This window comes from Oncorhynchus keta, chromosome 19 (assembly GCF_023373465.1).
Source record: "Oncorhynchus keta strain PuntledgeMale-10-30-2019 chromosome 19, Oket_V2, whole genome shotgun sequence".
Classification (NCBI taxonomy): Eukaryota; Metazoa; Chordata; class Actinopteri; order Salmoniformes; family Salmonidae; genus Oncorhynchus; species Oncorhynchus keta.
Genome location: NC_068439.1, coordinates 7987118 through 8002501, shown reverse-complemented (window position 1 = coordinate 8002501; position 15384 = coordinate 7987118). Strand labels below are relative to the sequence as shown.

Sequence of the window (15384 nt, the reverse complement as noted above, 5' to 3'; positions counted from 1 at the left end):
AAATATCGCAAAGAAAAAGTAGCAGCAGCTCAACTGGTTCAGAAGATATTGATAAAGAGTCGGCTTTGCAGATTTTCATTTTAGCTAGAGTTGCATTATTAACACTATTGTAGGATATTTTGTTAGTACACAGAACATTTATTTTAGTAAATCTACAACTACAATAATATTTGGAAGTTACTTTACTTTAGATGTGTTGTTGTTGTTGACGACATGACTAGAATTCTTCTTTTACTAAATTACACGCATTTACCAGCCCCTTAATTCAATATATAAAACACACTATCAACAATGACACATTTAGGGTTAAGGTTACCTTTATAGTGGAACGATTACAGTTTAAACCATCCTCTCCCATTGCACTGCCATTACTCTCTTTCCTAAAGAAGCCACCGCGTCGGCCACTACACATGACATGTGAACATCGAGGTCAAACCCTGAAACCTACAAGACTTCAAATGGTTGGAGTCCAGTTAATTTATTAAACAAGAGTCTTAGCAATGCATTTCTCATTAAAGTTGTTCTACGACCACAGGTAAGATGGATTGAGAAAAGTCTTTATACATACCCAAGGCACTCAATGCTTTAGAGCTTTAAAACACATTAGGAACCAGGTTATTTTACAGGATTTACCTCTGGCTCCTTTTTAAAAAGTATAGAAAGAGAGAGAAAGAATAAGTTGTGTTGCTTTTTTAAATAAAATCAATCAAGACATCATTTAGTATAAGTTAAGGGCTACAATACAAATCATTTAAATTTAAAAAATAAAATTAAAAAAAGTGTTTTTTTTTTGTTGTTGTAGAGAAATACAAAATAACAATACCTCTCACTACCAGGCTGTTAAAGGTTATTTAAAAATATTCAAGAAATAAACCAAGTTACGGAAGTTTCATAGAAAAAAACAAACTAAATCTTTATTGACAAACTGCTACAAAACATCTTCTGGGCAGATGTAGTAGTACCTATTTAGACAAGCCTTACACATAGAGCATAATGCATTTTTAATGGAGAGGGTACATATACCAGTGGCAGAATAGTGGATAGGTACAGTTTGGACGTTTATTTTTAAAAGTATGTACAAAGACACCAGATTAATGAACTGCAGGATCCCTTCTCTGTGGAAAGAGAAAACCCATGTGGAGATTTTTGTCCCAATCCTTCATTTGCGTCATTTTTTTTACATGCAGTTTATAGACTCAGATTCAACCAATAAGATCCTGTAGTAAGACATGTTGTTTTCTCTTTATCATCATATATTATCTACTTCTAAGAAGTAGAATAACACAGAGACATAATAAAAATGTACTTTAAAATGTTGAACAATTTTAATAAACAAGTGAAGTATGTGAGGACAGTCCATCTCAACAGTGGTTATTAGGCCTATATTTCAAAACTCTAAATGTACAATGACAAAATATCATTTATATAAATCCCTTGCTGCCTAAATCTAAATGGACAACTTTTAATTAAAAGACTATTTAAAACCAATGGGAATTATAAATCAAGAATGAATAGATCGCTGCTAGAAATAATTAACATTGGTTTGTTTTTACTGTTTCCTTTGACTTGAGTTGACGTTTTTTTTGTTTGGTTACTGAAACAGCGTTGAATTTTCTTTTACTTCGCTTTCTACTTATTAAAACAGAATTTTGAAATGTAGCCTAAGTGGGAATCTGCAACTGTCCCTTAACAAAATTATTTTTTTAACACAATAATTAAAAATAGTTTTCTTAAGATGCTCTAGAAGAAAAGATCTTAAGATCTTCTTAAGATGCTAACAAGTGGATAAGCAGTCTCCAACTCCACTCGTAATGAGTTTAAATCCAAAATGTTTAAAAAAATAAAATAAAATAAAAAGTTTACGGTCAACAATGCAAAAAAAAAAGCCAAGGGAGAGATAAAAAACAGATTAACTAAAACTTCAAACTAAAATACAGTTATATTCTCTAACCCATCTAAAAAAAATGCTTTAGGGTTTTGCTCTGAATGAAATATCAAACCAGCTGCAATAAGTGAAGATCATCATTTTCCGTTTGTAAAAGTCCATCGTAGTAGAAAATACCACAACAAAAACAAAAACGGACAATTACTTTTTTTCGAGGTTTTTGCTTAGAGCGAGAGCTGCCGTGGTAGACAGGTTGGTTGGTTGTCAGGGCAACTCGTTAGCGTTGGTCGCTAGGCGCTGTCATGGTGAGTTCAGTATTGTCTATAGGGGTGTTCTCGGTAAGGGCCCTTAGCCGCTCTGGAAGGTGGGGCCTTCCCCGCCGGTGCCGCTCTCTGGGCTCCGTTCCAGTCATCCTGGGCTGGAAGGATGAACCAGACACAACAGAGGGACAAAAAACAGAAATGTCATTACAAAACTAACTTGCCTGTCACGTAGACAATCTCCAACTAAAACACCATTTCCTTCCGTTTCCCAAGGATGTATTGAACACGATGATGTTGTTGTCGGCATTATGCATTAAATTTACCGACTACAGAACCAAACCAAATGTTGGCACATGCTGAGAGCATTATAATCAAGCGAGAAAACAGATTTCCATAAAGGGTGAGAGGTTCGGCTTGAGAGTGGAGTAGTAATGTCTTACCGTAGGGTTCATATGCCTCCTGTACCTCTCCATGTCCGTAGTCGTAGTACTCTGGCTCTCTAAGAGAAGAACAGAGGAGAAAGAACATTTCAAATAGCAGCACACCAAGCTAGCAGGCTGAACAAGCTAACCAGGTAGGTTGCTAACTAGCTCATCAAGCTAACCAGGTAGGTGGCTAACTAGCTTATACAGCTAGCCAGAAACACAAGCTAGCCAGCAAACCAAGCAAACCAGCTGTCATCGTTGAGTTACATTTCATTCATAAAATCACTTAATATGTAAATAGAAAAGCTTTAATAACAGATGTTAGCCAAGCGATAACCTAGCCACAGTTAGCTGAAACAGCAGCCCATATCTTCCTCCGATTAACACGTAGACTCAAAATAATCCAACCAAAGAGGTAGGAAAGTTAATCCATATGAACTCAAAAAATATAGCCTATTTCAGTCCCTACAGTCCCCATAACTCAATAATCCAGTTTGTAAGTAGGGTAAGTGCAACCGTGAAGAGCAAGGAGGTGAGAGAGCAAGACCATGCGCGAGTGTGTATGCGCTAGTGTGTGTGTTGTTTGATGCCAATAGAGAGAGATGGGTGACTCACGCCTGTGGTTGACTGTAGTAATTGTCGTATGACTCGTACGCTGGCTCTGTGTAGCCCTCATCATAAGCCTAGTGAGAAGGGGAGAGCGAGAGAGAGACAGAAAGAGTGGGAGGGGGTCATAAAGAGTAGCAGAGAGAGAGAGTAAAAATAAACATAAGAAAGGCCTTTATTTGATCCTTGACCTGTGAACTGATGATGATGCAAGATGGCGCGGACAGATGGGGCAGCTCTGCTTCTAGCTCCTAAGCAACTTTGCAGTATATATATTTGTTGTGTGTTATTTCTTACATTATTAACCCAATATTTTTGGGGTGTTATTACATACAGCCTGAAATAACTTTTGGATATCAGAGCAGCAGTAACTCACCAGCATTGCGGCCGGGAATACGACTTTCCCGAATTTGTTCTTACCCCCCAGGACAATTGAACTGATTCCAGAGGCTGATCCAAAACACAGCCGGTGGAGGTATTCGGAGTGGACTTCTAGTCCGACTCAGGAGGCGCGCACACCATCCACCGCTTCCGAGTATATTACTCGCTAATGTTCAGTCTATGGATAATAAAGTAGACGAGCTCAGGGCGCGGATCTCCTTCCAGAGAGACATCAGGGATTGTAACATACAGAAACATGGCTCTCTCTGGATATACTGTCTTTGTCCATACAGCCAGCTGGGTTCTCAGTATATCTCGCAGACAGAAATAAAGAACTCTCCGGGAAGAACAAAGGCGGGGATGTATGTTTCATGATTAACCACTCATGGTGTGATTGTGATAAGATACAGAAACTCAAGTCATTTTGTTCACCCGACCTAGAATACCTCACAGTCAAATGCAGACCGTATTACCTCCCAAGATAATTCTCTTCGGTTATAGTCACAGCCGTGTATATTCCCCCTCAAGCCGTCAAAGAACTTCACTAGAAACCACATATCCTGAGGATGTATTTATTGTAGTTGGAGATTTTAACAAAGCAAATTTTTAGGAAAACGCTACCTAAGTTCTACCAACACATTGACTGTAGTACTCGCGCTGCTAAAACACTCGACCACTGCTACTCCAACTTCGGGGATGCCTACAAGGACCTCCCCACCCTCTCTTCAGCAAATCCGATCACAACTTACTTTTGCTCCTCCTCAAAACAGGAAGTACCCGTGCTAAGGACTATTCAACGCTGGTCTGACCAATCGGAATCCACGCTTCAAGATTGTTTTTGAGCAAGCAGACTGGGATATGTTCCCGGTCTAGCCTCTGAAAATAACATAGACAAATACATGGATACGGTGACGGGGTTTAATCAGTAATTGTATAGGAGAGTATACCAACTGTGACTATTAAAACCCTACCCTAACCAGAAACTGTGAATTGATGGCAGAATTTGCGCAAAACTGAAAGCTCGAACCACCGCATTTAACCATAGAAAGGTGACTGGGAATATGGCCGAATACAAACAGTGTAGTTATTCCCTCCGTAAGGCAATCCAACAGGCAAAACGTCAGTATAGAGACAAAGTGGACCTGCAATTCAACGGCTCAAACACGAAACGTATGTGGAAGGGTTTACAGACAATCACGGATTACAAAGGGAAAACCAGCCACGACGCAGACACCGACTTCTTGCTTCCGGACGAGCTAAACACCTTCTTCTCTCGCTTTGAGGATAACACAGTGCCACAGACGCGGCCCGCTACCAAGGACTATGGGCTCTCCTTCTCCGTGGCCAACGTGATTAAGACATTTAAGCGTGTTAACCCTTGCAAGGCTGCCGGCCCAGACGGTATCCCTAGCCACATCCTCAAAGCATGCGCAGACCAGCTGGCGGGAGTGTTTACGGACATATTCAATCTCTCCTAAGACCAGTATGCTGTCCCCACATGCTTTCAAGATGGCCACCATTGTTCTTGTACCCCTGAAAGCAAAGGTAAATTAACTAAATGACTATCACCCCGTAGCACTCACTTCTGTCATCATGAAGTGCTTTCAGAGGCTAGTTAAGGATCATATCACATCCACACTACCTGAAACCCTCAGCCCACTTCAATTTGCTTACCGCCCCAATAGATCCACAGACGATGCAATCGCCATCACACTGCGCACTGCCCTAACCCATCTGGTTAAGAGGAATATCTATGTAAGAATGCTGTTCATTGATCATAGTTCAGCATTCATCACCATAGTTCCCTCCAAGCTCATCATCGAGCTCAGGGCCCTGGGTCTGAACCCCGCCCTGTGCAACTGAGTCCTGTACTTCCTAACGGGCCGCCCCCAGGTGGTGAAGGTAGGAAACAACACCTCCAATTCGCTGATCCTCAACACAGGGGCCTCACAAGGGTGCATGCTCAGCCTCCTCCTGTACTCCCTGTTCACCCATGACTGGCCACGCACACCAACTCAATCATCAAGTTCGCAGATGACACTACAGCAGTAGGCTTGATTGCGAACAATGACAAGACAGCCTACAGAGAGGAGGTGGGGGCTCTGGGATTGTGGTGTCAGGAAAACAACCTCTCACTCAACGTCAACAAAACAAAGGAGACGATCGTGGACTTAGGGAAACAGCAGAGAGAGCGCGCCCCTATCCACGTCGACGGGACCGTAGTTGAGAAGGCGGAAAGCTTCAAGTTCCACGGCATACACATCACTGACAAACTGAAATGGTCCACCCACAGACAGTGTGGTGAAGAAGGCGCAACAGCGCCTCTTCAACCTCAGGAGGATGAAGAATTTTGGCTTGGCACCTAAAACCTTAAGAAGAAAAAATAGAAGACCATCACGGACAAAAACCACCCGAGCCACTGTCTGTTCACCCCGCTATCATCCAGTAGGCGAGGTCAGTACAGGTGCATCAAAGCTGGGACCGAGAGACTGAAAAACAGCTTCTATCTCAAGGCCATCAGACTGTTAAATATCCATCACTACCTGGCTACCACCCGGTTACTCAACCCTGCACCTTAGAGGCTGCTGCTCCATATACAGACTAGAAATCATTGGCCACTTTAATAATGGAACACTAGTCACCTTAATAATGTTTACATATATATATATATATATATATATATATACTGTATTCTATTCTACTGTATTTTAGTCTATGCCACTACGACATTGCTCATCCTTAAATTCCTTAATTCCAATATTTATTTTTAGGTTGTGTGTATTGTTGTGAATTGTTAAGACATTACTGTACTGTTGGAGCTGGAAACACAAGGATAGTACTACACACGCAATAACATCTGCTAAACATGTGACTGTGACGAATAAAATGTGATTTGAATTCCATTCACCTGAAGATGAGTTCTAGACTGTAAATAAATTGTCAAGGAAGAACTTCCATTAAAACCTCTTGGAACTACCCATCCCGGATCCGGGAGAATTGTCATCAACTACACTAATTAGCATAGCGCAACAGCCAAATAATCTTACTAGAAAATATTCATATTCATGAAATCACAAGTGAAATATAGCGTAACACAGCTTCGCCTTTTGTTAAGGGGTAATCAGTCTGTTAGAGCTGGTTTTACTGCAATGTTGTGTACCTTGAGCAGCCATTACCAAACCTTAACCCAGGAGGTACTGAGCTGTCAATACCAAACCTTCACCCAGAGGTACTGAGCTGTCATTACCAAACCTTCACCCAGAGGTACTGAGCTGTCATTACCAAACCTTCACCCAGAGGTACTGAGCTGTCATTACCAAACCTTCACCCAGAGGTACTGAGCTGTCATTACCAAACCTTCACCCAGAGGTACTGAGCTGTCATTCCCAAACCTTAACCCAGAGGTACTGAGCTGTCATTACCAAACCTTCACCCAGAGGTACTGAGCTGTCATTACCAAACCTTCACCCAGAGGTACTGAGCTGTCATTACCAAACCTTCACCCAGAGGTACTGAGCTGTCATTCCCAAACCTTCACCCAGAGGTACTGAGCTGTCATTCCCAAACCTTCACCCAGAGGTACTGAGCTGTCATTCCCAAACCTTCACCCAGAGGTACTGAGCTGTCATTCCCAAACCTTCACCCAGAGGTACTGAGCTGTCAATACCAAACCTTCACCCAGAGGTACTGAGCTGTCATTCCCAAACCTTAACCCAGAGGTACTGAGCTGTCATTCCCAAACCTTAACCCAGAGGTACTGAGCTGTCATTCCCAAACCTTAACCCAGAGGTACTGAGTGGTCATTCCCAAACCTTCACCCAGAGGTACTGAGCTGTCAATACCAAACCTTCACCCAGAGGTACTGAGCTGTCATTCCCAAACCTTCACCCAGGGGTACTGAGCGGTCATTCCCAAACCTTCACCCAGAGGTACTGAGCTGTCATTACCAAACCTTCACCCAGAGGTACTGAGCGGTCATTCCCAAACCTTAACCCGGAGGTACTGAGCGGTCATTCCCAAACCTTAACCCAGAGGTACTGAGCGGTCATTCCCAAACCTTAACCCAGAGGTACTGAGCGGTCATTCCCAAACCTTAACCCAGAGGTACTGAGCGGTCATTCCCAAACCTTAACCCAGAGGTACTGAGCGGTCATTCCCAAACCTTAACCCAGAGGTACTGAGCGGTCATTCCCAAACCTTAACCCAGAGGTACTGAGCGGTCATTCCCAAACCTTAACCCAGAGGTACTGAGCGGTCATTCCCAAACCTTAACCCAGAGGTACTGAGCGGTCATTACTAAACCAGAGGTAGATAAAATAAACGTGAATCCAAATATAAAACAGGGTGATTCTTTAAAATGTCACTGTACCAATGTCTTATAAAAAGGTAGACCAGGCAAGGTAGACCAGGCAAGGTAGACCAGGCAAGGTAGACCAGGCAAGGTAGACCAGGCAAGGTAGATCAGACAAGGTAGACCAGGCAAGGTAGACCAGACAAGGCTGTTGCTTCACTCGATTTGCTCTCTACAATAAACACATTACTAGTCGACTCCCACTACTAATACTGTCTTGACCTAGATCTGATCTCCCCTGGTGAAATAGAGTTCAACTAACCTGGATAAACGAGGGTTAACTAACCAGATTACATTCTTATCTATTCCTTATCGGCTTCAAAGCTTTCCACAATGAAGGTGTTCTCTGAATCCTAGTATGGTCATTGTTACAATGTATCTTAGTAACTACAACATGATTGGTTGGAGAAAAAAGAATCTGACGTCATAGAAGAATAGATGTTTCATGCATGGAATGATAAAGGACTGAACAGTCATTTTAAAATTAATTGATATTTTAACTTACATATTCCTCATATTGTTCCGGTCCTGGGCCGTGTTGGTGCTGGTGGGGGGGTGGAGGGGGCATCCTCGGTGGTCCCCCAGGGGCAGGGGGTCTGGCTCGGGGCGTTGCTGCCCCTCGGGCGGGGGCAGCTGGAGGTCCCCCTCTTCCTGCCGGTGACCCCCTCACTACCCCAACTCTCGCTGGCCCTCCGCGGGGCGCACCTCCCCTTGTGACACCTCCACGTGGGAGCATACCTCTACCCCTGGAGAGATGGAGGAAGAGAAAATGAAGGAAAGAAGGGGACCAGACATAGATAGACCAGACAATAAATTCTCACCAGCCACCTTGATAAATGTCCTGAGTCTGTCTGTCTGGTTACCTGGATGCCCCCGTTTGACCCGGTGGCCCTCCTCGGCCCCTGGGGCCCGGTGGTCCGCCTCTACCTCGTGGGGCCCCTGGCCCGTGCTCCTGGCCCCCGTTCAGATAACCCATCTCCATGAACTGTTCCTGACAGATGTCATCCATCATGTCCTGCACAGACAGAGAAAGAAGGGAGCGAGAGGAAGAGGACAGACAGAAAGGAGGAGGGTTGGTAGTAAAGAGGGAAGGAGGATAGGGAAGAGAGGGAAGAGAGGAAGAGGACAGACAGGAGGAGGGTTGGTAGTAAAGACGGACGGAGGATAGGGAGGATAGGGAAGAGAGGAAGAGGACAGACAGAAAGGAGGAGGGTTGGTAGTAAAGAGGGAAGGAGGATAGGGAAGAGAGGGAAGAGAGGAAGAGGACAGACAGGAGGAGGGTTGGTAGTAAAGAGGGAAGGAGGATAGGGAGGATAGGGAAGGAGGTAAGAGAGGGAAGAGAGGAAGAGGACAGACAGGAGGAGGGTTGGTAGTAAAGACGGAAGGAGGATAGGGAGGATAGGGAAGAGAGGGAAGAGAGGTAAGAGAGGGAAGAGGACAGACAGACAGGAGGAGGGTTGGTAGTAAAGACGGAAGGAGGATAGGGAAGAGAGGGAAGAGAGGGAAGAGAGGTAAGAGAGGAAAGGTAATTACTAAGCCGCTCAATACAAACCATTCCTCTAATGACTAAAAGAGCGAGGCAGCAGGCAATAAACAGCATGTCTCATAAAGCCTTTTAAAACAGTGTGTGTGTGTGTGTGTGTGTGTGTGTGTCTCACGCAAAGCGTGTCAACGCAGCACCCCAGTCCCTACATAGGCAAGGTAAAATAACTAGTAAAAATGTTCTCGAGTGGTAAATCTTCCACACATTCCTCTGTTTATTGGAGAGGTTTAAAAACAGATAAAAATGATACATAACCCTGCAGTAGGGAACCTTTCACACACCAAGCATCAAAACATAGTCTTTCTCCAGAGGGTCATTTTGAGGGGGAAACCACGGTCCGATGCTGTGTCTCAAAACACCACCATCTTTATACTGTTCCAACTACTATGGGCCCAGGCTACTGCATGCATTATGGTTATTTATTATTTTATTTACATTTAAGTCATTTAGCAGACGCTCTTATTTGACCTTTATTTAACCTAGGCAAGTCAGTTAAGAACAAATTATTATTTTCAATGACTGTTAAGGGGCAGAACGACAGATTTGTACTTTGTCAGCTCAGGGATTTGAACTTGCAACCTTCCGGTTACTAGTCCAACACTCTAACCACTAGGCTACCCTGCCTCCCCCCTCTAACCACTAGGCTACCTGCCTCCCCCTCTAACCACTAGGCTACCTGCCTCCCCCCTCTAACCACTAGGCTACCTGCCTCCCCCTCTAACCACTAGGCTACCCTGCCTCCCCCTCTAACCACTAGGCTACCCTGCCTCCCCCTCTAACCACTAGGCTACCCTGCCTCCCCCTCTAACCACTAGGCTACCCTGCCTCCCCCTCTAACCACTAGGCTACCCTGCCTCCCCCTCTAACCACTAGGCTACCCTGCCTCCCCCTCTAACCACTAGGCTACCCTGCCTCCCCCTCTAACCACTAGGCTACCTGCCTCCCCCTCTAACCACTAGGCTACCTGCCTCCCCCCCTCTAACCACTAGGCTACCTGCCTCCCCCCCTCTAACCACTAGGCTACCCTGACGCCCCCTCTAACCACTAGGCTACCCTGCCACCCCATGAATTAGGGAGCCATGTTCTCCACTCATCTCTAGAGCGACAACACACAGAACACCACCATTTGTCTGATTATGTATTAATCCGGATTGCCTTTGTTTGTTTTAACAATTTAGACAGTTAATACATTGGATGATTTCTACCTAGGCTAACTAATTATTAAGACTAAACAGAGGGGTTTTTTTTGGGGGGGGGGGGGCAGGGAGAGAGACCGTGTCTTCCCCCAGCTTAAAAAATCAAACCACTTCAAACTAGACAAAGGAAGCTCGCTAACCTAGAATAATTTTCAGAGGGATACGTAAATGGGTGTAATATGGAGCACTCCACTCCACTCTAAACAAGTCTGGGAAATCACACTGTTACACCAAATCACTACATTGACCCATATGAACCAAACCAACAGTACCAGTCAAACGTTAGGACACACCTAACCAGCTAGGATGGGCTTCCTGCTGAGCGGAGACTGTTGTGCTCGACGGAGAGAAATCAAGCTAGCTTCAATAAAACACTAAAGCAAAGGCTCCCAGAATGAGTTGTCGTCAACCAGAGCTTCTAGAGCCCATTAAAGGACAGAGGAGTTCATTATTTGATTCTCCACATGTGCATGTGTCCAGCGGTCAGTATGAAAGAAGTGTGTTCCTCAGAGTGTCGGGCTAACCTAACCAACAGTACCAGTCAAACGTTAGGACACACCCACTCGTTCAAGGGTTTTTCCTTTATTTTACACATTGTGGAATAATAATGAAGAAGACATTAAAACTAAATAAATCATTTATTTAGCGTGTTAAATAACATTATTAGAGATTCTTCAAAGTAGCCATCCTTTGCCTTGATGAAAGCTTTGCACACATTTGGCATTCTCTCAACCACCATGACCTGGCAAGTTTTCCAGCAGTCTTGAAGGAGTTCCCACATATGCTGAGCACTTGTCGGCTGCTTTTCCTTCACTCTGCGGTCCAACTCATCCCAAACCATCTCAATTGGGTGGAGGCCAGGTCATCTGATGCAGCACTCCCATTTACTCTCCTTCTTGGTCAAATAGCTCTTACACAGCTTGGAGGTGTGTTGGGTCATTGTCCTGTTGAAAAACTCAATGATAGTCCCGCTAAGCGCAAACCAGATGGGATGGCGTATCGCTGCAGAATGCTTTGGTAGCCATGCTGGTTAAGTGTGCCTTGAATTCTAAATAAAATCACTGAGTGTCACAAGCAATGCAGCCCGACACCATAACACCTCCTCCTCCATGCATCACGGTGGGAACCACACATGCATTGATCATAATTTCACCTAATCTGCATCTCACAAAGACATGGCGGTTGGAACCAGAAATCTCAAATTTGGACCGAAGGACAGATTTCCAGAAGTCCATTGCTCATGTTTCTTGGTCCAAGCAAGTCTCTTCTTCTTATTGGTGTCCTTTAGTAGTGGTTCCTTTGCAGCGATTCAACCATGATTCACACAGTCTCCTCTTAACAGTTGATGTTGAGATGAGTCTGTTACTTGATCTGCGTGAAGCATGAATGAACTCATCCTCTGCAGCAGAGATACCTCTGTGTCTTCCTTTCCTGTGGAGGTCCTCATGAGAGCCAGTTTCATCATAGCGCTTGATGTTTTTTGCGACTGCACTTGAAGAAACTTTCAAAGTTCTTGAAATTTTCCTGGATTGACCTTATACTCGTTAACTGATGTTAAAAGCTTTACAACAAAGCTTTCTTAGTATTCAACAAGATTTCTCTACCCTTAACCTTTTTCTGAACACCTACAAAACAAAGGTAATGTGGTTTGGTAAGAAGAATGCCCCTCTCCCCACAGGTGTGATTACTACCTCTGACGGTTTTGAGGTTGAAGTAGTCACCTCATACAAGTACTTGGGAGTATGACTAGACGGTGCACTGTCCTTCTCTCAGCACAGATCAAAGCTGAAGGTAAGGTTAAATCTAGACTTGGTTTTCTCTACCGTAATCTCTCCTCTTTCACCCCAGCTGCCAAACAAACCCTGATTCAGATGACCATCCTACACATGCTAGATTACGGAGACATACTTTATAGATTGGTAGGTAAGGGTGCTCTAGAGCTGCTAGATGGTCTTTACCATTCGTCCATCAGACTTGCCGCCAATGCTCCTTATAGGACACATCACTGCACTCTATACTCCTCTGTAAACTGGTCATCTCTGTATACCCGTCACAAGACCCACTTATTTATGCTTATTTATAAAACCCTCTTAGGCCTCACTCCCCCCAATCTGAGATACCTACTGCAGCCCTCAACCGCAACATACAACACCAATTCTGCCAGTGACATTCTGTTAAAGGTCCCCAAAGCTCACACATCCCTGGGTTGCTCCTCTTTTCAGTTCTCTGCAGCTAGCGTCTGGAACGAGCTGCAAAAAAAAAAAACTCAAACTGGACCGCTTTATCTCTTCACTCAGACTCAATCATGGACACTCTTACTGACAGTTGTGGCTGCTTCATGTGATGTATTGTTGTCTCTACCTTCTTGCCCTTTGAGCTGTTGTCTATGCCCAATAATGTTTGTACCATATTTTGTGGTGTCATGTGTTACTGCCATGCTATGTTGTCGTCTTAGGTCTCTCTTTGTGTCGTGATGTGTGTTTTGTCCTCAGTTTTAATTTGATGTTATATTTTTAATCGCCCGTCCCCGCAGGGGGCCTTCTGCCTTTTGGTAGGTCGTCATTGTAAATAAGAATTTGTTCTTAACTGACTTGCTTAGTTAAATCAAATATAAATAAAAACCTTAATGTCTTAAAGTAATTATGGGCTGTTGTTTCTCTTTGCTTATTTGAGCTGTTCTTGCCATAACATGGACTTTGGTCTTTTACCAAGTAGGACGATCTTCTGTATCCCACCCCTACCTTGTCACAACACAACTGATTGGCTCAAACGCATTAAGGAAATAAATTCCACAAATGAAATTAGCAAGGCACACCTGTTAATCGAAATACATTCCAGGTAACTACCTCATGAAGCTGGTTGAGAAAATGCCAAGAGTGTGCAAAGCTGTCATCAAGGCAAAGGGTGGCTAATTTGAAGAATCTCAAATATATTTTGATTTATTTAACACTTCTGGTTACTCCATGCTTTTACAGGTGTTATTTCATTGTTGAATAATAGTGAAGACATCAAAACTATGTAGAAACTAGTAAAAAAAAATAAAGAAAAACCCTGGAATGAGCAGGTGTCAAAACGTTTGACTGTATATGATTTGTGCATCTTCTTTACAGAGAAATTAAGATATGCAATTAGTGCATAGGTAGAATATCAATAACCAAACAATTTCTAAATACATTTCTTACTTTTAATACTTTGACTGTTTTATGGATATGATAGGTAAGGACCTTTTGGTTTTAATTCGGGAGATGGTCACACTTTAAACAACCGCTCTCGTGGTGCCCCAAATTCCTAATGGGTTAATAATTACATGATTCATTTAAAAATCAGGTAACAATTATACACAGTTGATTCGATAAATAAACATCAAATGAATTAAAGTAAAGTCACAACAAAATACTGCATAGCTACAGATATAGGATATTAATTTGACCAGTTTCTCACAGTAGGAAAATATTCCTGCGGCCAGAGGAAATGGGAATTATCGTGGACCTTTTTGTAGGGGTTGATACATTTTTCGTTAGGGCAAATTAAGTCAGAAATGTTCAAGTGGAAATTACAAACTTTCGAAGCCTCGAACACACTACAAGTTCACATTTCCTTCTATACAGGACATTTCCTGTAACTACAGGTTGATCAAATTAATATCCTACATCTGTAGGATAACAATATTAAAACGAGGTCATCAGATTCCAGAATTCCAACCATAATTCTCCAGCTTCGAATCCTTCCAAAAGTATTAGAGATAACATGGCTACAGGAATGGGCCACCAGAATTGAGCTGGGGGACATTTTCTCAGAATGCTGTTACTCAAGGTCTCCACAGAAACAGATCTGGGATAACAGCAACCTCTATATGCAAAACGTTTCTAAGAATTTTTCTAAATATTAGGAGGTACCTTTTTTTTTGTATTATCAGTGCTATGCTCTTGGCCTATGCCGAACAAACGCCTTCACAGCCTGTATGTGTAACCTGTTCATTTCAATGAAACCTGGGAGTAAAGCAACACAGCTTCGCGAGACGTTCGCACTGCACAGTGTAAAATTCCACTCTATTTTCAAGAATTCCGCTCACGCTGGCATAGCTACGGATCCAGAGAAGCAGTTAAAAGACAACTATTTTCCAGATAACTCAGTGTAACTCTGCAGTTAGAGGAGTGTCTCTGGGCAGCACTGCCCTCCTCTTCTAACACAGGAGGCTTACGGATATTTAGAGCCATATGGGGGCACCCTGCTGGCGCGGTGAAAGTGACCCAATTCTTTTTAAGCCGATTGTTTAGAGGCTCAGACTCGCTGCCCTATCAAGGCTGGTTATTCCAGGTGAGCCGACGCATCGTCGGTCAGTCCATCGGATGACGTGGTGCTTGCTTTGTGTATCGTGTCAAACTGTTCAAACAGACCAATCAATAGCATTTGATAAGTGTTAAGGGAACCAGAACCATTTCATCCAAATAATGAAACAAATATGCTGTTTTTTTTGTCTTGAAAAGTAGCCTGCACTTGCCTAATGAAAATACTACAGGTTATAGTGAGGGGAACGGCACCTCAGTACCTCCAGGCTCTGATCAGGCCCTACACCCAAACAAGGGCACTGCGTTCATCCACCTCTGGCCTGCTCGCCTCCCTACCACTGAGGAAGTACAGTTCCCGCTCAGCCCAGTCAAAACTGTTCGCTGCTCTGGCTCCCCAATGGTGGAACACACTCCCTCACGACGCCAGGACAGCGGAGTCAATCAC

General features: G+C 43.6%; 1 protein-coding gene across 2 annotated transcripts in view; it reads right to left on the bottom strand.

Annotated features, from left to right (window-relative positions):
- Nucleotides 1-536: 536 nt before the first annotated feature.
- Nucleotides 537-15384, bottom strand: part of LOC118373240 (KH domain-containing, RNA-binding, signal transduction-associated protein 1-like) — a 29415-nt gene continuing 14567 nt past the window's right edge. The window contains exons 5-9 of one of the 2 annotated variants that reach the window (XM_052469279.1): nt 8775-8926; nt 8417-8657; nt 3189-3256; nt 2589-2647; nt 537-2303 (exon numbers count right to left, since the gene is read on the bottom strand). In XM_052469279.1, the coding sequence (XP_052325239.1) occupies nt 2197-2303; nt 2589-2647; nt 3189-3256; nt 8417-8657; nt 8775-8926 (627 nt within the window). In that variant the 3' untranslated portion in view covers nt 537-2196. The remainder of the gene's footprint in view (nt 2304-2588; nt 2648-3188; nt 3257-8416; nt 8658-8774; nt 8927-15384) is intronic. The other variant, XM_052469280.1, reaches the window with a different exon arrangement.